This window comes from Cotesia glomerata, linkage group LG2 (genome assembly GCF_020080835.1).
Source record: "Cotesia glomerata isolate CgM1 linkage group LG2, MPM_Cglom_v2.3, whole genome shotgun sequence".
In the NCBI taxonomy this organism is placed as follows: domain Eukaryota; kingdom Metazoa; phylum Arthropoda; class Insecta; order Hymenoptera; family Braconidae; genus Cotesia; species Cotesia glomerata.
This window is the reverse complement of record NC_058159.1, coordinates 4,291,940-4,316,563: the sequence shown is the minus strand read 5'-3', so window position 1 is coordinate 4,316,563 and position 24,624 is coordinate 4,291,940. Positions and strand designations below refer to the sequence as shown.

The window sequence follows — 24,624 nt, the reverse complement described above, 5'->3', positions numbered from 1 at the left end:
TGATTATTTTATTCAAAATAAATGCGCGTACGACTAATTTAGATGTCACCAGCTGTCAGTGTGATTATCTTAACCTCAAAGTTCCCGATAAAATCCCAGCATCACAAGTTTTATTATTTTTAAATTAGTATCAACAAACAAAAAAATTTATTTATTTATTTATTATTAATAATAAGTGATATTTATATTTATAAAAATATACAATGGATATTGAAACGGAAAAAGTAATAGAACTAGTTTTTCCTGATGGAATACCCGGTAAGACTATTTACAACTATTTGCAACTGACAATTGTTTGCTTATACATAAATATAATTTTTCAGATTCTTGGAAAGATAATCCGGATTTCTATCAATATCTAACGAAACTCGGTGGCCTTGATGTCGACCAATTGAGTAAGTAATTGACAATAACAATGATAACATATGAAGATTTTAAACGACTAAAAATCGCAGATAGCTCACAATTGTTTGGGTCTTTTTTTCTTTCAAAAAAATTACAGTAAGAAAAAAATTACTAAGAATTTGCTGATAAATATTTTGAAAAAATTTAATCAAAATTTTTTTAATCTTTTACTCACTTACAACTTATCTATTTTGAAATAAAAACTTCATACGTCATGCACTAGAAATACCAGTCATTAATTTATTAGTTATATATTTTTTCTTGATAGAAATAAGATTAAACACTAATAAAAAAAAATATTTGTTGTAAATCATTTTTTTTTTTTTTAATAAGGTAAAGTACCCCGTAGTTGAACAGATTTCAAAGTAAAATGTATTTTACCCTACTTTTAATGCATAAAGATGTAATCATTAGTATAAATTAGTGATTTTAATGAAAATGTAAACAATGTTGAATTGATTGAAGCGCAAAATAACAAAGATAATTTAATATTTATATTTTGACAACGTTTTTAAGATAGACTATGAAAGGAATAGTAGTTGAACAATAAATTCTGATAAGCTGCAGTAGTTTAACACTCCGGAAGCAGTAGTTGAACTAATAAAATATATTTTATTTTATTTTATTTATTTGAAAAAATATTCCAAGGCAAATGCCGAATGGCAAGACGTATACAAAAAATGTTTTTTATAACATATAACAGTAACGTAGTATCACGTAAGAAATATTAAAATTTTTTAGTGAGCAATAAAATTTTATATATAATTAGAGACACAGTAATTTTATTAATTAAGCAATATAACAATTTAACAACTGGGATATTTTAAATAATACATAACAGTTTGATATGTTTGAAATTAGATTTGTCATAACCAGCACAGTTTGAGAGAAATTATTGTAAGATAATGAGAATTAATGATTTTTTATTTCAAGTTCTAGCAAATAATCAAACATTTTGTTTTAAAAGATTTCTAGACTCTGAGAATTTACAATTAATATATGGTAATAGGCACACCAAAAATTTTCAACGTTTTATTGAATTATCCAAAGATTTATAACATATTATTATATGTATTTAATGTTTTAATTACATTTTTTATGAATGACAAAGCAAATTATAAATAAAAAAAACTCAATTCAAAATGTTCAATAATTTTTAACTACACTAATTTTTAGCCACAAAACTTATTTGATTTGCAGTAATTAATAGAAATCACAATGCTGATCACTAGTCTATAAACTTATTAGAGGTCAGAGTGCTGTTAAAATTATACGGCCCCAGCTTGTTCAAGTTCTGGGTACTGCTTTGAAAATTTGGAGGTATAATTAGACGCTAAAATTTAATATAAAAATTATAGTTTATGTCTTTGCAAAAAATATGTATTATTTAGAAAAGACTATTTCATTGGATGGTACAATTTTTTTTACTTGAAATGATATACCGTTTTTTTTACCGATTGTTCGGTTTACGGTTTAGTACCTTTTTCATGAAATAAATAGTATCTATCGGCTATTCTCGACATGTCAACTTTTAAGTTAACAAAAATATAATTGTTTTGATTTATAATTGAAGAAACTTACAGAAATCAATTACTGTATCATTGAATAATTATAAAATGCACATATTACTCATAATAAATATGCGGACTTTGTATTACAACAATTCGAAAAGTCTGTTCAAGTACTGGTCCTATTTTTATAAGTATTCAAGTACCGAGTACTTTACCTTAATTTTTATTAATTAATTCCAGTGAAGGAACCAGACCACCTGACAGATGAAAAAAATTTAGCACTGCAGAACACCCAAGAGCTTGCGTATTCAAACTACAAAACATTTATCCAAACAGCTGAAAATTGTCACGAAATATTCCGTGAATTTAATTCCAGCGAAAACCACTTGGAGAATTTATTAGAAAAAATTCCCATGTTCGTCGATAAATGTCAATCGTTTTGCGACAAGTCTAAGGAAATAAACAGTCATAGGCGCTTAAATGACTTGACTCTAAAGAAAAGTTCTGTAATACTGGAGATCTTGGAGATGCCTCAGCTGATGGAGACGTGTTTGCGGAGCAGTCAGTACAACGAAGCTCTGGAGTTGTCGCAGTATGCTCGGCAGTTAGGGTCCAAGCACAGCGAAATCCCAATTGTGGCCTCAGTGGTAAAAGACATCGAAAACAGCTGGTCGGGGATGGTTGGCCAGGTTGTGGGGTCTCTTCGCGGAGACTTACCTCTGGCGAAATGTCTGCAGTTAGTCGGCTTACTGAGGTCGATGGACGCTTTCACGGAAGCCGAGCTGAGGATAAAGTTTCTTCAGGCTCGTGATAGCTGGTTTCAAGGATTACTCAACGCGATTCCCAAAGAAGACCCCAATTTTCATCTAACGAAAACTATCGAGCTGTCACGAATTCATTTGTTTAATATAATTACTCAGTACAGAGCGATGTTTAATGATGACGACCATTCAATTGTGGGTCGCGATAATGTTATCAATGAATCCGCTATATTTTGTCACTGGTTGGAAGAAAAATTGTCACAATTTTTGGCAACATTGGAGCATGATCTGCCCAATGTTACTTCTATTGATTCAATCTTGGGACAATGTACGTACTTTGGATTGTCATTTGGAAGAGTTGGCGCTGATTTCACCACTAGGATGTCTACAATATTCATCCAGGTCATTAGTAATAAATTCTTGAAGAATATTCACACCGCTATAAAGAAATTTGACAAAGATATGGAGACTTTTACCCTAATTAATAAATTACATCGTGCTGATGTTAAACTTGATACGGAAATTAAATCTGTAAGATGTTTTTTTGTTAAAGTTATTAAGGGGGGAAATACGTGTAGAAGGCGTTTTTATTAATTTTTTTAAGGTGTAAAAAATTAATATTATTTATTGAAACTATCAGATCATTTTATACATATATTGATGAGTATTTTTTGGTATTAAACAACAATATAACTTAACAAATAGCGGAGATATAAGCTGATACACATCGTAGGTTGTCATCTAGCTTAGCAGTTGGTGTGCAGTATGGAAGCCACAATTTTTATCTAAAATCAATGGCACAGAAAAATTAATTTTTATATGTGTATCTCCTATAGAAACCTCAATTTAAAAAAAAAAAGTAAAAATTTTCATTTTTTAGAGGGCTTTGAAATTAAATCGTGATTTTTTACCATTTTTTCATACATTCTTTATTAAAAAAAAAATAGTTTAAATAAAAATATCGCTTATGATGGAGGTTCATATTCAGCGTAATTGTATAAAGAAAAGTAATTTTTCTGTGCCATTAATTTTAGATAAAAATTGTGGCTTCCATAGTGCACACCAACTGCTAAGTCGGAAGACAACCTACGATGTGATATCTCAGCTACTTTTTAAGTTATATTGTCGTAAAATATGGAAAAATATAAATATATGTATAAAATAATCTGATAGTTTCAATAAATAACATTAATTTTCATACCTTAAAAAAATTAATAAAAAATCAGCATGAAAACTTAATCAATTGTGATTTTTATTAATTTAAATTTTTAATTGCAGGAAAATCCACCAGACCAACTGGTTAATTTTTATCCACTAGCGGAGTACTGCAATGGTTTAATCTCGACTTTCAATGAACTAAGATTATGTTCACCAGTAGCTTTGTCCGAATTTTGCACGTCTACACTCGAAGAATCGCTAATGAGTGTCGCCAAGGGGATTCTAGTGTTCTACAAACAAGAGCAGCAAGCTTTTACCGCTACTGAAAGAGATAATATGGTTAAATTTGTGGAATGTTTCAGCGATCAGCTGATTCCTTATGTTCAATTTTGTATACACGCTATTTTTCCTCAAGTTCAAGTTGCTGCTCATCTTGGAATTACGGTCAATCAACTCCAAAAAGAGGTGAAATATATTTATTAAAATTAATAAAAAAAAAAATTTTTTTTTTAATAAAATTTTAAATATTTAATTTATTTATTTAATTGCAGGGAATTACGTATTTAAATCGAAAAAAAATCGTAGAACCTTTGATTTCTTTTTTACCTATAAAGAGTATTGTTCAGGATCCGTTGATCCCGATAACTTTACCAGAGTCTCTGAGCCAGCCCAGTACTCAGAGAAGAGTAGCTTCGAAGGTAGAAAAAACTCCAGAATTAGAACCAGTAATAAATATCGCTGAACCTCAGCCTGAAGAATCTAAAGTTGAAGTTGAATCAAATGAAAAGCTAGACGATAAACAAATTGAAACTAATGATAATGAGGAACAAATTATTAAATAAATTTTAACTGTATATAATTTATCTATAGCAATTAAAAAAAGATTGTATTATATTTATATTTATATTTGAATTTTAATTAAAATTTTTAATCAATAAACAATATTGTTAAACATTTAGAAAAATAATCAAACTTAACTGAAGATCAAAGATCAATTTATTTTCATAAATTCTCCACAGATAGTTTTCTCGGCAGCTTCTCGGTTGTTTAAAATTCCAGGATTCGATTTTCTTCGACTAACGTTGTTATTGTTATTACATTTAACAATTGGCTTATTGGACCTCGAAATAGCCTCATCAGTGGAAGTTTGAGGGGGTTGATGCGGTAATTTTATAATTAATACTTCATTATTTAGCATGCTTTCATTCTCGGGCAGTGATTTTAGTCTTTTGTTGTCCAGTTCTTCGTTATTGGTATCAAGTGCTTGACTTGTATCAGACTTAAGATGATTAAGTTGACTCTGCAGCTTCTCCACTTGATCAATCTCTCGTTTTCGCGTCTGTCGAAGGATTCTAACTCGTCGGCGCAGCATATTGAAATTTTTCTGAGCTTCTGTGTATCTTTTTTGTAAATCCGCTTCCGTCGTACTGTAAATAAATAAAATTTTGCTTTATTAAATAATAGCTTTTATTGAATTGCACTGTACTTTTTTAACTATTGACGTTTTTTAAAATATAAGCTTATCCCGATGTTACACTCATTAAGAGCTTTCATTTGAGTACCCACATCAATTTTTCATATATTTTATATATTTATATATATAAATATATGAAAAATATATCAAAAATGCATGTGGGTACTCAAATGAAAGGGCTCGATGAGTGTAATGCTAAAGTGAGCTTATATCTTCAAAAATGTCAATATTTCATACGATAAAAGGTCATTTCTTAGTTATATTAAATTGTCCTGTGCTTTCTTAACTATTGTCATTTTTAAAGATATAAGCTCATTCTGATGTTACACTCATCAAGAGCTTTCATTTGAATATCCACATGCATTTTGATATATTTTTCATTTGTATATATATATAATATATATAAATATATGAAAAATTGATGTTGGTACTTAAATGAAAGGTTTTGATGAGTGTAACATCGGGATGAGCTTATATCTTTAAAAATTTCAATATTTCACAAGATAAAAGGTAATTTCTTAATTATGTATCTAGAGATAGAGTATTTTCGAATGCAGCCTAAATACTTATTATAAATTTACTATTGGTGAGAATGATATAAAACGTTGAAAAGGCACAACTCCAGGTCAAAACCTTTCCAATAATACTAAATTTTTTTCATTCTCTTAATAATAAAGATTATAATTATAACAAAACTTACATTTTCTTTTGGCTACTAGTACTTTGACTTGATTTATTGCTAATTTTTTTCAAGTCGTTTAGACTTAATGGTTTATCATTAATCATAGGTTTGAGACCATTAATTACATGAGTATTTTCAGGAACAGTCTTCGATCCATTATTCAAAGGAGTAAGTTTTATTTCATCATTCAAAATTTTGGTATTTTCATTCTTTAAACTTTCATTAGGTTCTTCTTCAGCTTCTGAAGAAATTGCACATTTAGAAACTTTCAATTCACCTGTTATAGGGTCTAAACTAAAAGTAACGCGTCTGTTTAAGGCAACATTATCAATCACGACTTCTTCTTGGTCTGTTTCTTCATTTTTTGCTCCGCTTTCACTTTTATCCTGCGCGAATTCTGATATATATTGCTCCTTGGTATAATGTCTGTCGACTTGAATTCTGAGTGTCAGTTTCTTCTTATCTGACTCTACAATATTTGACGCTACATTATTCGCAACGACAGGACTGTTATTAGCCACTGGAGTATTGTTGTCGAAAGGAATTAAAATTAAACAAGGATTTGTAACATTTGGAGTACTTTGTATTGACACCGGAATTTGATTCGGTAAGTCAGCGCTTTGATCTACTTTAGGCAGAATTTTTCTGTACCTCTGCCCGCTAATTATTCCCGGCAGTTGTTTTACGAGCTGAGAGGTCAAAATCACTGGAGCTGTACCCTGAAATGATATCAGTTTCATATTTGTATTGTTTTGATTTACTAATGGAGTTTGAAGTTCCGGAATGATTTTATAACTTGGAAATATCATCGGCACAGCACCAGCTTTTAATTTCGGATCGCTTCCAGTTACTGTTTCAATTTCTAGAGAAGAAAAATGCATTGCACATAACTTATCATCTTCTTTTGGCATCCAGTCTTTTCTTCCTATTTGAGTAATCCATTTTTGAAGTAAATTTTGATCTTCAAATGGGAATCTGTAAACAAATAATTGATCAAACAAAATCCTAAAATTATTTTATTTATTATTATTTAAAAAAATACTATGAAATTAAAGTTAGCAGTCACTTAACAATTTTTTTATTTTATAATCAACAAAATTTATTCCAAAAAATTATTTTTAAAAAATTGCATTTTTTATTTTTTACAATTTCTACATGACAATTTTTTTTCTAATTTTTTTTGCCATAATTTATTTGTTATAAAATTTTTAAAATTATTAACTATATGTTAAATTAATTTTCATAAAAATATTTAATAAAATGATTAAAAATTTTTTTCATTTACAAAAAATAAAATCAATTGTTTTTTATCATAATAATTTTATTGATATTTATAAATAAATACTTACTTAAAATAGAATATTTTTTTATCTGGAGACAGTTTATTGCTTTCACATTCAATTATACAACACCGGTTCATTTTATTATTTCTTCTTAATATTTATTTATGCAAAGTAATTTTTCTATTTTAAATTATCTAATATTAAAAAAAAAGTATAACTTCTAATTCTAATCACAACACAAATATTAGTCAAAAAATTCAAGAATCCAATAACTTTAACCTCATCGTCATAACACTTGCTTGCTTTATATTGAAGAAACTACTCCTACCGGCAACAGATAATTTTAAGCGGGAAATTTAAAATTATTATTTTTATTATTAAAAATTAAATATGCTGCCATCTAGTCCGACATCACAAATCGAAATTTATTTTAATTATCAATTTAATCGGAATGACGTGATGAAATTATAAAACAAAAAATAACCTCAGTGCTCAGTGTGATGATCAAGTAGTCAATAAATAAATTACATGTCAGTAACGAACAACATGTCAATAATTAATCAAATTAATTTAATAATAATAATAAATTTTAAAGTTCCAGGTTCTAGACGCGAGTGACATTTATTTGAATCGTGGTTTAAAAAAGTCCTTCTTTATGTTGGTCATTCTGTTGTTTGACTTGCACCAGCTGACGAAGGCATATCTCCAATGACAATCGTTTTCGTGGTCAACATTCAGACACATTTGTGTTTCCAATTGTACAGCAGGTTAGAAAAGTTATCACTCTCCACTGATGTAGTGATTTAATTACTAAATTAATAACATATAAAGGAAAATCCAAAACAAAAGAAAACAAAAAAGGAAACAATCAGCTGCTGAAACATGATTAATTAAATTGGTGACATTATTTAAATTCTCCACTTACAAATGAAAAAATAAAAAGAGTAATTGCAACAAAACATTTAATGATTTGTCTGAGTATATTGAGGTATTAAAACACAGTTCGTGAGTGTATATTACAATAGTAAACGTAAGAATTAAAATTAAAGCAAGTCAGGATGCCTCTGGTCGCTAGAAACTGCCCTCACATGTGTACTCACTCGGACGTCTCGCTGGTAGAGGCGGTTATAGCCCAAAAAGAAAAGTTTAACAAGTGTTTTGACTGTGATAATGGTGGTCCGAATTTATGGCTGTGTCTCTACCCTCGATGTCGGTGGGTTGGCTGCTCCGAGAATCACCTGGACCACAACACGATACACAACGCCAACAATCCATCCCACTGTACCCACATAAACCTCACGACCAACAGAATTTGGTGTTACACTTGCAAACGGGAGGTACTTGCCAGGCATGTACCCTCGCCTCCGGTGTCACCTAGTCACATGGATGTCAAATTTACCGGTAATAAATTTTTCGGAGATGGTCAAGCTAATTTTGACAACAAAGTTGAAGCTGACATGAGAGTTTTGGTCGACAGGTAAATTATTTATTCATTTACAGTGAAGATTAGATTTAGATTTAGATTTGTTTATTTATGTCAAGGCCTGCTGGCTAAATGATAAATAAAAAATATAAGTATATAATATCATGGGTAACTTACTACTATTGTAAAAAAGTATAACTAACTCTATGAGTTTTTAACCATACTATTAGTATAACTTAATTAGACTAATGACATTAAAATTAGCCATTGTTCAACAATTTTAGATTTTTTTTTATCAATTAAATTAGAACAAAAAAAACATTTTTACAAAATTGTACGTATAATTTTTAAAACTTTCTACTTGTGAAATTTTTTCAATAAAAAAAATTCTAAAAATTTTTAGATGTCGGCTAACTTTATTGTCATATTAGACATGATACTAAAGTTAGCCGACGTTTTTAATTTTTGGATTTTTTTTTTTTAATTAAATTAGAACAAAAAGATATTTTTCTAAAATTGTACTTACAGCTTTTAAAGTTTTTTACGAATGAAATTTTTTTTTTATTTTTTTATAATGATTTTTTTAATGAAAAAAAATCTCAAAAATTTTTAAATGTCGGCTAACTTAATTTTCATATATTAGACTAAGGATAATTGCATAGATTATCTAATAAAAATCCATTTATAAGATTTTTCTAATAATAATAACAAAAATGGAATTTACACTTTTACTTTTAAATAATTTAAGAGGATTAATATAAATTTCAAGTATCCAAATTTAGCAGATAATCAAAGATTTTTATCTTGAATACTTCAAAACTAGACGCATTTACAATCTCAGATGGTAAATTTTGATTATATTAAAGTTAGCAGCTACTTTACAATTTTTTAATTTTATTTAACAAAAAAATTATTTTAAAAAATTTGCATTTTTTATTTTTTTAAATTTCTACATGTCAATTTTTTTCTACAATTTTTTTTACCATAATTTATTGATTATAAAATTATTAAAATAATTAAATATATTCTAAATTAATTTTCATATTTTGATGACATTAAAGTTTACAATTTTTTAATTTTATTTAACAAAAAAATTTGTTCCAAAAAATTATTTAAAAAAAATTGCAATTTTTTATTTTTTGAAATTTCTACATATCAATTTTTTTCTATAATTTTTTTTTACCATAATTTATTTATTATAAAATTATTAAATATATGCTAAATTAATTTTCATTAAATTTTGCCATAAACGAATAGCAGTAACAACAAACGCACCCTCATAAAGGTTAGTCGCAAATTTAGGTATCTTGAAGTTTACATAATTTCTCATAATAGCTAAGCAAATGTTACTATAATTTTTAAATTAACTAATTAAATATAAATTCTAGGTTTTACGGGAATGAGAGATATTACCACGAAAAATCTGGCGACACACCTGACAGCACAGATTCAGAAGACAGCAAAGATTTTCCGAGCAAACCTCGGGGTCTGGTTGGCCTACAAAACATCGGAAACACTTGTTACATGAACGCTGCGTTGCAGGCGTTGTCTAACGTGGTTCCACTGACGCAGTATTTCATGGACTGCAGTCACATGGTGGTGTACATTGGAAAAGATAGGAAGCCAGGTCTCAGTCTGAGCTACATGAACTTGATAAAAGACATGTGGAATCACAAAACCCGGGGCTACGTAGTACCAAATGGAATTTTGTCAGGGATTCGCGCAGTAAACCCGATGTTCCGTGGGTACCATCAGCATGATACCCAAGAATTTCTCCGCTGCTTCATGGACCAGCTGCATGAAGAGCTAAAAGAACGGATCGAGGACGACAGAGAAGTTATTCAAAATCTGAAAACTTTGGAGTCTTCAGACGAGGAGGAGACGGAGATGGACGGCAATGCGTCCAGTCAATCCGACGCTGAGTACGAAACCTGCGACTCTGGTGTAAGCGAACAAAGTTCACTGAGCGACGAAGGGGAGCGCGGTATGAAGCGTAGGTACTCGCGCGTTTCACAATCAGATAAGTTGAGAAATAAATTTACGACGCGAAATATTAAAAAAACTGCCAGCGATGAGACTTTCTCTCAACCACAGAGGTCTATCCAAAGTTCACCGACTAAACATCGAGCCAAGAAGCCTGTAAAGACCAGGAGCATAATAAGCGACGTCTTTGATGGAAAATTACTGAGCAGTGTCCAGTGCTTGACCTGTGACAGAGTTTCTACAAGAGTTGAAACTTTTCAGGACTTGTCTTTGCCAATTCCCAGCAGAGATCACATAGACATGCTCCACCAGGGCTCGCTTACACCCCAAAAAGCTGGACCTTGCTCGGACGTGGTCTACGTTACGAATCAGTCGGGTTGGATATCGTGGCTGGTCCAATGGATGCGTTCCTGGTTCTGGGGCCCGGTTGTCAGTCTTCACGACTGTCTCGCAGCATTTTTCAGCGCTGACGAACTAAAAGGTGACAATGTCTACAGTTGTGAAAAATGCAATAAACTCAGGAATGGAATTAAATACTGCAAAGTCCTCGAATTGCCTGAAGTACTTTGCATACACTTGAAGCGGTTTCGACACGAGCTGATGTTCAGTTCGAAAATAGCCAGCTACGTGTCGTTTCCCCTCGACGACCTCGACATGCGTCCTTACTTGCACAAGGAGTGTGTGTCAAAGGTCGCGACTTACGATTTAATTTCTGTCATTTGTCACCACGGAACTGCGGGAGGTGGTCATTACATTTGCTACGCGCTTAATACTGACTCGAACCAGTGGTTTGAGTTCGACGACCAGTGTGTCACCCAAGTTTCCCCAGAGACGGTGAAAAACTGCGAAGCCTATGTCTTGTTTTATAAAAAACGATCGCCAGAGATGCTCCAGTACCGAGACAAAACGCTTGAGTTGATGAACATTTCTTCGCGAGAGCCAGAGCTTAATTTCTTCGTTTCCCGACAGTGGATCAATCGCTTCAATACTTTTTCAGAGCCTGGGCCTATTGATAACTCAGATTTTCTGTGTCCTCATGGCGGTGTCAATCCTGTGAGAGCTTCTTTTGTTGACAGGCTGAGTATGCCGCTTCCTCAAGCTGTCTGGGAATATCTTTACAACACCTTTGGCGGCGGGCCAGCTTGCTCTCATTTGTATGAGTGTCCTGTTTGCGAAGAAAAATACGAGACGCTACAAAAACGTCGCCAGTATGAGACAGATATTTTTCAAAGATATAATAATATTGAAAATCCTACAGCGATCTACGCGGTAGCGATGTCCTGGTTGAGGCAATGGCAGAGCTTTATCAAGGGTAAGGAGACCCAGCCACCTGGTCCTATTGATAATTCTTCTATTATTATCAATGTCAATGGGATGAAAGATTTGAAACCTGGTAAATTTTATTTTATTATCTTATTTATGGTAAAAGACCTAATTATCGACACTTGCTATTTTATTTTATAAAATAAAACAAATTAACTCTAATAAATTAATAAATACTAGCAATGTGGGTATTCAAATGAAAGCTTCCGTGACTTATGAAGTATAAATAAATAAAATTCAATAGTTTATTAAATAATGACTTTTGTTAAATTGCACTGTACTTTTTTAACTATTGATATTTTCAAAGAAATAAGCTCATCCCGATGTTACTTAAGTGATCGTTACTTGATGTATGAGACTACTGTAGGACAGGTCATGAAGGAGCTGAGTGGAGGAGCAGCGCAGGGTTCAATCCTCGGACCAGAACTCTGGGTTATCCTTTATGATGCACTTCTGCGCCTAGATCTACCGCAGGAGGTAAAGCTGGAGGGTTTTGCTGACGACGTGGCAGCACTAATACTTGCGCGGAACGAAGGCGAAGCGCAGGGATTGGTGAAGCTTGTTGCGGCCTCCATCAACGCATGGCTTAACGATCATGGGTTGATGCTGGCCACCGCGAAGACGGAGGTGGTGGTACTCACAGCTCAGAGGTGGTTTCCGAACCCCTTCCAGACTCAAGTTGTGGATCAACACATCGAGAGTCGGGGGGCTCTGAAATACCTCGGAGTGACAATAGACTCGAAATTGACGTTTCGAGACCAGATTGTCAGTGTGGCCACAAGAGCAGCAACGACGGTGGCAAAACTTTCCCGGCTTATGCCAAATGTCGGGGGACCAAGGAGCAGCCGCAGACGAGCTCTCATGGGTGTCGCTAACTCGATTATGCTCTACGGAGTAGAGATATGGGGAGAGGCACTCAAAGTAGAGAAATATCGGAAGCAACTGGCATCGGTACAACGAAGAGGTGCGCTGAGGATAGCCTGCGCCTATCGAACGGTCTCAGAGGCAGCTGTGTTGGTCATCTCGGGGGTAATTCCAATCGACCTACTGGGTCTCGAAAGGAAGCGGATCTGGGATGCCCGGCGGGCTGGCGAAGGACTCATGAAAGACGTGAGAACCCGCGAACGTGAGGAGACCTTTGAGCTCTGGCAAGAGCGCTGGGAAACCGGGGAGACAGGGCGTTGGACGTATAGACTTATTGGGCAGATCCGTGACTGGGTACTGAGGGACTGCGGGGGAGTAGACTACTATTTCACACAGTTCCTTGCTGGTCATGGACAGTTCAATGCCTACCTACATCGTATGGGGATCCGAAACGATCCTTACTGTGTTTACTGTCCGGGAGTTGCTGACACTGCTGAGCACACCTTTTTCGACTGCCAACGTTGGTCTGAAATACGACTGCGTTGGCGGGAAGAGAAGGAAGTGCCTCAAAGGCCAGAGGGCGTCGCCCCGTGGATGCTGTCGGCGGGAGACAACTGGACAGCAATGACGGGATATGTAAGAGAGGTCCTGCTGGAGAAGAGAAAAGAGGAGGAAGAAGAAGAAGAAGAAGAAGAAGAAGCGGAGGAATAAGATGAAACGGAGAAATAAGCTGCAGGAGCAGCGTGGAGGGGGCCTGGTGCTGCGAAGTAATGCTAACGCGGTCCCGCAGTATCAGGTACAAGAGAGGGGAGGGTTTTAGTGAGTAAGAATCTCACACTACCGGCAACCAACATCACCAACATCTAGCCGGTGTCTATGAAGATTTCCCTCCTCTCGCCCAAAAAAAAAAAAAAAAAAAAAAAAAAGCTCATCCCGATGTTACACTCATCGAGCTTTCATTTGAGTACCCACATGTATTTTGATATATTTTTTATATATACATATATGTAATATATATAAATATATGAAAAATTGATGTGGGTATTCAAGTGAAAGGTCTCGATGAGTGTAACATCGGGATGAGCTTATATCTTTAAAAATTTCAATAGTTCACAAAATACAAGGTCGTTTCTTAATTATGTATCTAGAAATATTTTCGCTTGAAACCTTGAAAATGCACAAATTTAAGTCAAGACTTTTCCAACGATATCAAATTTAACCACAAAAATTTATTTTATCATATAAATTTACAGGCCACAAAATTTTTCTTATTGTCTTAATAATATAGATAATTTTTAAATTATTTTTAAGAAAATTGGTTTTTTGAGAACAGTTAATTTTTTTAATTAGAATAAAATAGCAAGTGTCAAACCACTAGGCCAGTGTCAATAACTAGGTCTTTTACCTTACATGGGAATTATTTTTATTTTGTAAAAAATAATGATTTAATCATTTAAATATTGCTTTAGGTTCTGATTGCGCTCAAGTTTCTGAAGAAGTTTGGCAGTGTTTCCTCAATATCTACGGTGGAGGTCCAGAACTAATGCTTTCTTGTCTAAGGCCGGCTCAAGTCCAGTCAAATGCTTCGTTACATTCCACATCAGCTCCTAATTTGATAGAACAGAATCCTAAACAAATTCACACGGAAGTTAAAGCAAGCAATACTAGTAACAAAGTTGCTAAAAGCTCCGACACAATTTCTCAGCAAGACAGTGCTATCGAGAGTGTTCCATCTGACTGTGATTCACTTAAATCACAAAGAGATACTAATACATAAAAAAAAGAAACTGAAAAATTAAACAGCATTTGGCATTTTATTTAAACTGCATTAATGTGTTATTTGTTATTTATTTGGTTTATCAATTTTTTCGTACCATTGCGTTTTAAGTGCACTATATATATTTATAATACAAAACGTTGATCGTCAATTTATTACTATTTTATTATTTTTATTATTATAACGATTATTACAGTAATTAAAATAATACAATATAATACAATATTTAGATTTAATTGAGTTTATCAAAATGTCCTAACGTGGAACTGGTCATACCTTTATTTCTATATTTATAATTATAACGTTTTGCGTAAACATCCGAGTATTATTATTTTAGCTACTTTTTAATTATCATTGTGTGCAATTTTATTAATTATTTATAAATTTATAAAGTTTTAAATTGTTAATTAGCACATGGCGTTAAAGTGGAAATTAATTGATAACCAATTTAACAAAATTGTTGGGTCCATTTGTAATTTTTTAATATCGGGTTACCGTTTTAATTGTTTATTAATTCTTTAATTAATTTTTTAATAGTTAAACTTTGTAAATTATTCGTACGTCACACCTCTATGTACAAAGGCATTTCACGAGGCTAACTACACGCCCAATTCCAAAGTAAATTAATTTTTTTTTTTTTCAAATTATCAAAATATATTTACTGAGGGAGTAATTCTTGACTGATCAAATTTACACTAATTTTTCTGATTTTTTAATAAAAAATAAAATCAATAATTATTATTATCATTAATTACTAAATGATGTGAAATGCCATACATTTAAATTAATTTAAGTAAAGAACCACTAATGATGAATTGATCCGCTGAATTTATTATATTATTGTCATAAATTTCTATTTGTATGCAATTAATTTTTTTTCTCAGCAATGTTACTATATTTTTATTTCAAATGCATTTTATTATTAAAATTAAAAGCGTCTATGCAACGCAATTATATCAATTACTTAAAAAAGTAAGTGAAGCGATGAAGTATAAACATAAATTGAAGTAATAAAAGTAAAACTAAATTACATAAGAAAAATTGTAAATTAAATGGTTAAATTGGTGATTATTTTATGTGTAACATACTTAGGGAATAAAAAATAAAATTGGTTTAACTATTTATTGAAATAAGTACTTTAATTATTGTAGTATAGAATTAAAATTGTACTAAATTGATCTTAGGCTGCATTCGAAAATTCTCTATCTCTAGGTACATAATTACGAAATGACCTTCTATCTTGTGAACTATTGACTTTTTTGAAGATATAAGCTCGTCCCGATGTTATACTCATCGAGACCTTTCATTTGAGTACCCACATCAATATTTCATATATTTATATATATTATATGTATGTTTATATGAAAAATATATCAAAATGCATGGGGGTACTCAAATGAAAGCTCTTGATGAGTGTAACATCGGGATGAGCTTATAACTTCAAAAATGTCAATAGTTAATAAAGTACAGTGCAATTTAACATAACTAAGAAATGACCTATTATCTTGTGAACTATTGACATTTTTAAAGATATAAGCTCATCCCAATGTTACACTCATCGAGACCTTTCATTTAAGTACCCACATCAATATTTCATATATTTTATATATATTACATATTACATATATGTATAATTGAAAAATATATCAAATTGCATGTGGGTACTCAAATGAAAGCTCTTGATGAGTGTGACATCGGGATGAGCCTATATTATTGAAAATATCAATAGTTAAGATAATACAGTGCCGTTTATCATAATTAAGAAACGACCTTGTATCTTGTAAACTATTGACATTTTTAAAGATATAAGCTCATCCCGGTGTTACACTCATCGAGACCTCTGATATAATATAATATATATATTTATATAATATAATATATATATAATAAATATAATATATATATTTATATATATATTATATATATGTATATATGAAAAATATATGAAAATGCATGTGGGTACTCGAATGAAAGCTCTTGATAAGTGTAACATCGGGATGAGCTTATATTTTTGAAAATATCAATAGTTAAGAAAAAGTACAGTGCAATTTAATATAATTAAGAAATGACCCTGTATCTTGAGAACTATTGACATTTTTTAAGATATAAGCTCACCCCGACATTACAATCATCGAGACCTCTCATTTGAGTACCCACATCAATTTTTCATATATTTATATATATTACATATATGTATATATGAAAAATATATGAAAATGCATGTGGCTACTCAAATGAAAGCTCTTGATGAGTGTAACATCGGGATGAGCTTATATCTTTAAAAATGTCAATATTTAAGAAAATACAGTGCAATTTAACAAAAGTCATTATTTAATAAAGCAAAATTTTATTTATTTATAGTCCTCAGTTCTCGGCAGTTACATAGTGACTGCAAGTTCTTAGTTATGAAAATTAAACAATATGAAATTGTAAGTAATAATTGAAGATATGCGATGAGTACTTGACCGATTAATTACAGATGGCGGATAAGAAACCGATGCTCCAAAAAACATTCACACGTGAATAAAGCTATAAAAAAGGAAAACGGGGAAAAGCGTAGATGTGGCTGGCTTTCATAAGAAGATATTACATACACAGTCTAGTTATCTATTACACAGAAGATAGATACAATACATACCGAAGCGGTGCGCATGACGAGCGTAAATTCACCCTCATGGACCCCACATTGATCGCTTGCGCTTCAAGGGGATGCTGGGCAGTCTCGTTTCTGACCCCCAAACGCCGCCTCCAATCAATGCCGCGATTAAAATATTAAATTCTGTTTCTAAAACATTACTACTAGACATTAGTAATTAAACCATGTGGTTACAATTAAATAAATAAATAATACGTGGTTTATTTTATCTATAAAATTTTAATAGTTCCGTACAAGTGCCTAATCTTTAGCCTAAGACAGACAGGACTTCCAAGGATCTCGCTCGCTTCCAGTTTCCATATTTTTTTTTAATCGCCAGACTTTTAATTAACACGTGAGTTATCTCTCATTTTAATTTATATTCTTCTTATTAATGTAATTATTTCTTCAAGTATATTTTACTAAAATAGAAGATTCTTTTAATTATCGATCGGTCTATTTACTGAAGAATTAAATTTAATTGGAACTTGTGACAATAATACATTTCCTCGTCACTTAAAATTGACGTCGCTATCAATCGATAGACTGAGACAAAAAAAATTATTTCTTCTTGTTCTAAATTATTTTTTTTAGGCCTCTTTTATTTCTTCTTATTAATAATTTTAATTAAAATATTAACAATTTTTTTTATTTTAATTAATATTAATAATTGTAAATTTTTTTATAAATTTAGATTGAAATGGCGGAGTTCAGAGGGTACCACATCCCGTCATTCGGCGCGACGGTGAACGTCGTGTGGGAAACGATAAAAATGAAGCTACCAGAAAATAGCCCCTGCATGGAATTAATCCGAGGACCTGAGCCGGGACAGCCAAGACCGGGGGTCGGACAGGGGTTCCAGCCATATGGCGAGGGTGAAAACACTGAAATGACTGAGATGAATGGAGAGCAGGCGTTTGGGGGTCCACAAAATTCCGGAGTCGCCGAAGAGTCGTTTAGTTATCAACGTAATGGGTATGATTCTTAGGAAAATTTTTATTTCTGATAATACTTTGCTATTACGTGAAGCAATGACGTTTAATGTAAATCGATTGAAAACTTTTAGGGATAAAATTCGCGGAGGAAGTGTTAGCAGCGGCGGGTTCAGTGAATACGATGACGGGGGCGGAGAATTTGCCAGCGGAATTAAAATTAACGAATGGCAAGCTGCATGGAATGTCACCAATGCCATCCAGGTAATTATAATTAGTAATCAATTAAATCAATAATCAGCGATAACCATTTTTTCATCAATTATCTATTCTATATATTATTAAAAGAAAAAGAAAAATTTTGTTTCCAGGATAGTCATATGATAAAATCGGTTTTTTTTTAGTGAAATTTAGTGTAATTGCAAAGGTCTTGACTTGAATTTGTTCCTTTTCAAAGTTTCATATCATTTTCACCGATAGTCAATTTATTATGATAAGTATTTAGGCTGTATTCGAAAATTCTGTATCTGTAGATACATAATTGAGAAATTACCCTGTATCTTGAAAACTAGTGACATTTTTTAAGATATAAGCTCACCCCAACATTACAATCATCGAGACCTTTCATTTGAGTACCCACATCAATTTTTCATATATTTATATATATATTATATATATGTATATATGAAAAATATATGAAAATGCATGTGGGTACTCGAATGAAAGCTCTTGATAAGTGTAACATCGGGATGAGCTTATATTTTTGAAAATATCAATAGTTAAGAAAAAGTACAGTGCAATTTAATATAATTAAGAAATGACCCTGTATCTTGAGAAATATTGACATTTTTTAAGATATAAGCTCACCTCGACATTACAATCATCGAGACCTTTCATTTGAGTACCCACATCAATTTTTCATATATTTATATATTTTATATATATCTATATATGAAAAATATATAAAAATGCATGTGGGTATTCAAATGAAAGCTCTTGATGAGTGTAACATCGGGATGAGCTTATATCTTTGAAAATATCAATAGTTAAAAAAGTACAGTGCAATTTAACATAATTAACAAATGACCCTGTATTTTGAGAACTATTGACATTTTTAAAGATATAAGCTCACCCCGATATTACACTCATCGAGCCCTTTCATTTGAGTACCCACATCAAATTTTCATATATTTATACATATTATATATATGTATATATGAAAAATATATCAAAATGCATGTGGATGCTCAAATGAAAGCTCTTGATGAGTGTAACATCGAGATGAGCTTATATGTTTAAAAACGTTAATAGTTAAGAAAATACAGCGCAATTTAACAAAATTCATTATTTAATAAAGCAAAATTTTATTTATTTATAGTTCTCAAGTCACGGCAGTCAAATAGTGACTGCAAGTTTGTTAGTTTCAATTATGCTACTTAATTTTTTAATTCTAACTAAGAATTAGAAAATTTTACTTTAAAAAAAAACTCAAGAATTAATGAATAAATATTATTAACTTTCTTGAAAAATTAATTGTTAGGAAGAAAATATTGCTCTTAAAAAAAAAAATTAGTCATTAGCGACAAAATTTTAATTATTCTTCTTAAGAAAGCAGTAATTAGTAAAAAAATATTTTTAATTTATAAAAAAAAAATTTAACAATTATAAAACCTGCTATAAAATTTGATAATTAATAAAAAAAATATTTAATATTAATTGTAATGCACTAATTCTTTATTTTATCAATAATTTTTTTAAACTAATTAATAATTTTCTATATAAGTTAAAAATATTTTTTTTTAATTAAAAAAAAAAAATAAATTTTCACTGATAGCTTCATAAAAAAAAAAAATTTCTCACTTGAAAAAAAACCTGAAATTGAATTTGAAATTAAAATTTCTTTCAGGGAATGTTTATCGTCTCTTTACCATTCGCGGTTCTCCGTGGAGGCTACTGGGCGATTGCAGCGATGATAGGAGTGGCCCACATCTGCTGTTACACCGGTAAGATTCTCGTGGAATGTCTGTACGAGCTGGACCCAGTGACAGGCCAGCGAGTACGTGTGCGTGATTCGTACGTGGCGATCGCTAAAGAATGTTTCGGGCCTCGATGGGGAGCAAGAGCAGTAAACATCGCCCAAATAATAGAACTCCTAATGACATGCATACTCTACGTAGTAGTGTGCGGAGACCTGATGATCGGGAGCTACCCGGAGGGAGCAATAGACGCGCGAAGCTGGATGATGCTGATCGGTATATTCTTGATACCCTTGGGCTTTCTCAAGTCGCTTCACCACGTCTCTGTCCTCAGCTTCTGGTGCACGATGGCCCACATTTTCATCAACGTAATAATTCTGGGGTACTGCATCCTGGAGATAGCAGACTGGGGATGGGCCAAAGTAAAGTGGACCATCGACATCGAGACCTTCCCCATTTCCCTGGGTGTCATCGTCTTCAGTTACACTTCTCACATCTTCTTGCCAACTCTCGAGGGTAATCTGATCGACCGGTCCAAGTTCGACTGGATGTTAGACTGGAGCCACATCGCAGCGGCTCTCTTCAAGTCCGTCTTCGGCTGGGTCTGCTTCTTGACCTTCCAAAACGACACCCAGCAGGTGATCACTAATAATCTTCATTCAGTCGGCTTCAAAGGTCTGGTAAATTTTTGCCTGGTCATCAAGGCTATCTTGTCCTACCCGCTGCCTTATTACGCGGCTTGCGAATTGCTAGAAAGGGCTTTTCTTCGGGGCAGACCCAAGACTATTTTTCCGACGATCTGGACAGTAGATCACGAGCTCAAGGTCTGGGGTCTTGCCTGGCGGGTCGGTGTTATTGTCTTCACTATTATGATGGCGATTTTCATCCCTCACTTCAGTATTCTGATGGGCTTCATTGGTTCTTTCACTGGAACTATGCTTTCGTTCATCTGGCCGTGCTATTTCCACCTGAAACTTAAGAGGAACTCGATGGAGATGCGGGAAGTCGCTTACGACTGTTTTGTTATCGGATTAGGAGTTGTCTTCGGGGTGATCGGTGTCTTCGACTCGGGCAAGGCTCTTATCAAAGCCTTTGAAATAGGTCTTCCATTTTAAGCTAGCTTTATTATACATAAAATACAAATTATATACATAAATCAGAATATAAATATATAATATATAAATAGTAATATATTAATTATAAAATTTTATTTTTTTAAGGGGGGATTCTGGTCTAGTAGCATGAAATTTCAGGTAATTTTTTAAAAAAAGGCAATCAATATTTTTACTATTTTTTTTATGTTATTTATTAACATTATAAGGTAAAAGACCCAGTTATTGACACTAGCCTAGTTATTGACACTTGTAATTTCATTTTAATTAAAAAAAAAAAAAAACAAATTAACTCTAATAAATTAATTTATTTTTAAATTAAAAATTTTAAGAAAATTGGTTTTTTGAGAACATTTAATTTTTTTAATCAGAATTAAATTGCAAGTGTAAAATAACTGGGCCATTGTCAATGACTGGGTCTTTTATTTTAAGAATACAGAAAAAAATAAAAAAAGGTGAAAATTTTAAAAATTAGCAGCTGATGAAGAGGGAGAGTCTCAAAAAATTGGCACGTTTTTCAATTAATCTAGAGTAATGTCGCTATGGTTGGAATTACGGAAAAGTTGAAAAACAATTTTTTTACAAAATGGTGACTGGCTGAAAAAAAAAAAATTTTTACCACTTTTTTTTACTTTTTTGAATTTTTTAAAAATAGATAAAAATTAAGTTAGCCATCTAAAAATTTTTAGAATTTTTTTTCATTGAAAAAATCATCAAAAAAAAATTTTTATTTGTAAAAAACTTGAAAAACTTGCACTTATAAGTGCAATTTTAAAAAAATATTTTTTAGTTCTAATTTCGCAAATGAAAAATGATCAAAAAATTAAAAACGTCGGATACTCAGCTTCCCAATTTGAAAACACAGTAACTGACAATTTAAAAATTTTTAAAAATTTTTCTTATTAAAAAAAAGTTTGCTAGCGAAATTGATAAAAAATTTGATTTATGAATATAAAATACTTGAATACAAATATTAAGAAAAGATACTTGAAATTAAGGTCTAAAAGTTATAAAAAATGCAGCAATACTAAAAAAAAAAAAATCAGATATAAAAATTTTGCAGTTACTGTGTTTTAAAATTGGGCAGCTGAACTTTAGTATTATTAAAAATAGTAAAAATTCAAATTTGGGGATGACCGTAGTTCCAACCATGGCGACATTACTCTAGATTAATAATCTTTTTTATATTTTTGTTTCTGATTGCTAGGAGGATTGAAATCGTGGGTATAGTCACGTGCCAATTTTTTGAGACCCCTCTATTTCATCAGCTGCTAATTTTTTGAATTTTCAACTTTTTAAATTTTTTTCTGTATTCTTATAATGTTTATTTATTTATTGCATCAGAACACTGATCAGAAGTTTACATTAATTATAACAATCAAATATTTTAAGTGATATTTGAATTTAATATAAATATATAAATAATGAGAATGAAGCGAAAAATAAAATTTTAATAAATAACTTATAAAAAAATGGAAAGTAAAAATATTGATTGCCTTTTTTTACGGCACTTCAAAAATTACCTGAAATTTCATGCTTTTAGACCAAAATACCCCCTTAGATAGATTTATCTACGTTAATTTAAAGTTTTAGTCGTTGATGATATTCATCAAATTCAAATGATTTATTTAATCAAAAGTGTCTTTCATTAAATAAAAATAAAATACCGGATGTTACATCAGTTTCTTAAGAAATATTTATCAAGTAAATAATAAGTTTGCATATCTTTATTTTGGTTTATCGCATGTTTTCAAAGATATCTTTATTTTGTTGTTGATTTCTTCGGAACAGACATCAGACCCGTCGCTCGTTAAAACTTTTATCACTACAGGAAACTATTATTACTGACAACAACGTATTGTTCGTATTTCATGACTAATAGTAATTCAAATATATATTATATATATATACATATATATATTATGTGGATAAAATTTAATTATTTAAAAATATTGACTGCGTTATTTGCAAAATTGTCTTCCAGGGGCAACCTCAGATATTTCTAGGCATAGACCCCTGTTTTTTTTATTAAAATAAGTTTGATTAGTTATTGAAGAAAATAAAAAATATATTTATCAAACGACTAGAAATCAGATAAGAGTTTTTTCAATTATCGGTTAGATAAATATAATTTTAATCTAACCGGGAAAAAGGATTCTTTTATTTTCTATCGGGTTTTCAATCGGAAGTATGTACAAGATTAAATTAATTAATTGATAATAATAATTATATAATGTTGGCTACGTTTTTTGGATTTTATAACTGTATAACATTATCAAAGACAGTTGAAAATTACATAAGTGTAAAGATATACTACGTACGTAAAATTTTAGGTAAATTAGTGCATAAAAATAAAGTTCAAAATGGTAATTTTGTTGCGATTATTGATAAATAAATTGAAAAATTAAAATTATAAACAATACGCAATAATAATAATTGATAAGAAATAAATCAATGAAAAATAAATTATCAAACGATCAAATCCAATGTCTTCCAAGGTCTTATACGTAAGATCGATAGATCAGTTACTGATTAGTCATTATCATTAATTTTAAGAGTTATCATAGGATTAACTAGAGTATAGTGCATTTATTAATTGTTTTACAATAAATTTATTGTTTTAATTTATTATTATAATTAATATTAATAACACAGTGCAAAAATTTATTTTATTTTATTTTTATTATTTTGAAGCTATTAAAAAATTATAAGAGATATTTTTTGTAGGAAATTAAATTTTCGATAAAAAATATTCTTATATTTTTTCGTATCTTTGTTAATTAATATTAATAACAATAACACAGTGCAAAAATTTATTTTTATTATTTTAAATTTTAAAGACATAAAAAAATTACAAGAGATTTTTTTTTTAGGAAATTAAATTTTCTATAAAAATAATCTAGTCAATTTTTTAAAATTTTTAATTTTTAAGCCAGAAAATTGATTTAAAAAAACAGAAAAATTTTTATAATAATTTTATTATTATTATTTTAACGAGTTTTATTGAAAAAACTAAAGACCAGATCGATTGATCGTGTCTTATTTCTTTGCTTTGAGTTTTTTTCAATGCGATTATAAATACACAATGAATGTTATTAATTATGACAATAGTTAACTATATATACTAATAATGATGATGAATAAGTATCAATTGAATGATCTTTAAATAATCATGAGTCTTCCATAATAATTAATAATTAATAAATATAATTCTAACGATTAAAATTATTGACAATAATGATATTGACGTTACCTTAAATTAAAAAAAAATATACAAATAAATTATATATTATTTACTATATTTATTGTTAAGACAAATAAATTG

General features: G+C 30.9%; 4 protein-coding genes across 7 annotated transcripts; 3 read left to right on the top strand and 1 right to left on the bottom strand.

Moving 5' to 3' along the window:
• Window positions 1-131: 131 nt before the first annotated feature.
• LOC123259422 (conserved oligomeric Golgi complex subunit 8) lies at window positions 132-4,704 on the top strand. The gene is made up of 5 exons (XM_044719935.1): window positions 132-258; window positions 324-395; window positions 2,157-3,208; window positions 3,956-4,300; window positions 4,387-4,704. The coding sequence occupies exons 1-5, from the start codon at window positions 204-206 to the stop codon at window positions 4,675-4,677; spliced, it is 1,815 nt and encodes a 604-aa protein (XP_044575870.1). The 5' UTR covers window positions 132-203; the 3' UTR covers window positions 4,678-4,704.
• A 101-nt stretch (window positions 4,705-4,805) lies between these two features.
• LOC123259431 (uncharacterized protein R10E11.5-like) lies at window positions 4,806-7,548 on the bottom strand. Its single transcript, XM_044719964.1, has 3 exons — window positions 7,341-7,548; window positions 6,010-6,966; window positions 4,806-5,262 (listed from the first exon to the last, which is right to left on the bottom strand). The coding sequence occupies exons 1-3, from the start codon at window positions 7,409-7,411 to the stop codon at window positions 4,827-4,829; spliced, it is 1,464 nt and encodes a 487-aa protein (XP_044575899.1). The 5' UTR covers window positions 7,412-7,548; the 3' UTR covers window positions 4,806-4,826.
• A 164-nt stretch (window positions 7,549-7,712) lies between these two features.
• LOC123259413 (ubiquitin carboxyl-terminal hydrolase 20) lies at window positions 7,713-14,810 on the top strand. Of its 4 annotated transcripts, none has more exons than XM_044719921.1 (4): window positions 7,713-7,782; window positions 7,870-8,751; window positions 10,086-12,073; window positions 14,337-14,810. In XM_044719921.1, exons 2-4 carry the CDS (start codon window positions 8,333-8,335, stop codon window positions 14,642-14,644), a joined length of 2,715 nt encoding a protein of 904 aa, XP_044575856.1. In that variant the 5' UTR covers window positions 7,713-7,782; window positions 7,870-8,332; the 3' UTR covers window positions 14,645-14,810. The 4 variants fall into 4 exon arrangements, with proteins under 4 accessions (XP_044575856.1, XP_044575854.1, XP_044575855.1 ...); XM_044719919.1 differs by having other exon boundaries at window positions 7,732-7,804; window positions 7,876-8,751; XM_044719920.1 differs by lacking the exon at window positions 7,713-7,782 and adding an exon at window positions 7,790-7,804.
• Window positions 14,811-17,348: 2,538 nt separating this feature from the next.
• LOC123259426 (vesicular inhibitory amino acid transporter) lies at window positions 17,349-21,500 on the top strand. The gene is made up of 4 exons (XM_044719944.1): window positions 17,349-17,634; window positions 17,974-18,254; window positions 18,346-18,475; window positions 20,118-21,500. The coding sequence occupies exons 2-4, from the start codon at window positions 17,980-17,982 to the stop codon at window positions 21,300-21,302; spliced, it is 1,590 nt and encodes a 529-aa protein (XP_044575879.1). The 5' UTR covers window positions 17,349-17,634; window positions 17,974-17,979; the 3' UTR covers window positions 21,303-21,500.
• Window positions 21,501-24,624: the final 3,124 nt, after the last annotated feature.

What these genes read in the sequence shown, in the direction of transcription:
- LOC123259422 (XM_044719935.1), top strand. Translation starts at nt 204, where the DNA reads ATGGATATTGAAACGGAAAAAGTAATAGAACTAGTTTTTCCTGATGGA. An exon ending in TTTTCCTGATGGAATACCCG is followed by an intron (nt 259 to 323) that starts GTAAGACTATTT and finishes ATAATTTTTCAG; the next exon opens with ATTCTTGGAAAGATAATCCG. An exon ending in TCAATCAACTCCAAAAAGAG is followed by an intron (nt 4,301 to 4,386) that starts GTGAAATATATT and finishes ATTTAATTGCAG; the next exon opens with GGAATTACGTATTTAAATCG.
- LOC123259431 (XM_044719964.1), bottom strand. Translation starts at nt 7,411, where the DNA reads ATGAACCGGTGTTGTATAATTGAATGTGAAAGCAATAAACTGTCTCCA. An exon ending in AAAAAAATATTCTATTTTAA is followed by an intron (nt 6,967 to 7,340) that starts GTAAGTATTTAT and finishes ATTTGTTTACAG; the next exon opens with ATTCCCATTTGAAGATCAAA. An exon ending in ACTAGTAGCCAAAAGAAAAT is followed by an intron (nt 5,263 to 6,009) that starts GTAAGTTTTGTT and finishes ATTTATTTACAG; the next exon opens with TACGACGGAAGCGGATTTAC.
- LOC123259426 (XM_044719944.1), top strand. Translation starts at nt 17,980, where the DNA reads ATGGCGGAGTTCAGAGGGTACCACATCCCGTCATTCGGCGCGACGGTG. An exon ending in TTTAGTTATCAACGTAATGG is followed by an intron (nt 18,255 to 18,345) that starts GTATGATTCTTA and finishes GAAAACTTTTAG; the next exon opens with GGATAAAATTCGCGGAGGAA. An exon ending in ATGTCACCAATGCCATCCAG is followed by an intron (nt 18,476 to 20,117) that starts GTAATTATAATT and finishes AATTTCTTTCAG; the next exon opens with GGAATGTTTATCGTCTCTTT.
- LOC123259413 (XM_044719921.1), top strand. Translation starts at nt 8,333, where the DNA reads ATGCCTCTGGTCGCTAGAAACTGCCCTCACATGTGTACTCACTCGGAC. An exon ending in ATGAGAGTTTTGGTCGACAG is followed by an intron (nt 8,752 to 10,085) that starts GTAAATTATTTA and finishes TATAAATTCTAG; the next exon opens with GTTTTACGGGAATGAGAGAT. An exon ending in GATGAAAGATTTGAAACCTG is followed by an intron (nt 12,074 to 14,336) that starts GTAAATTTTATT and finishes ATATTGCTTTAG; the next exon opens with GTTCTGATTGCGCTCAAGTT.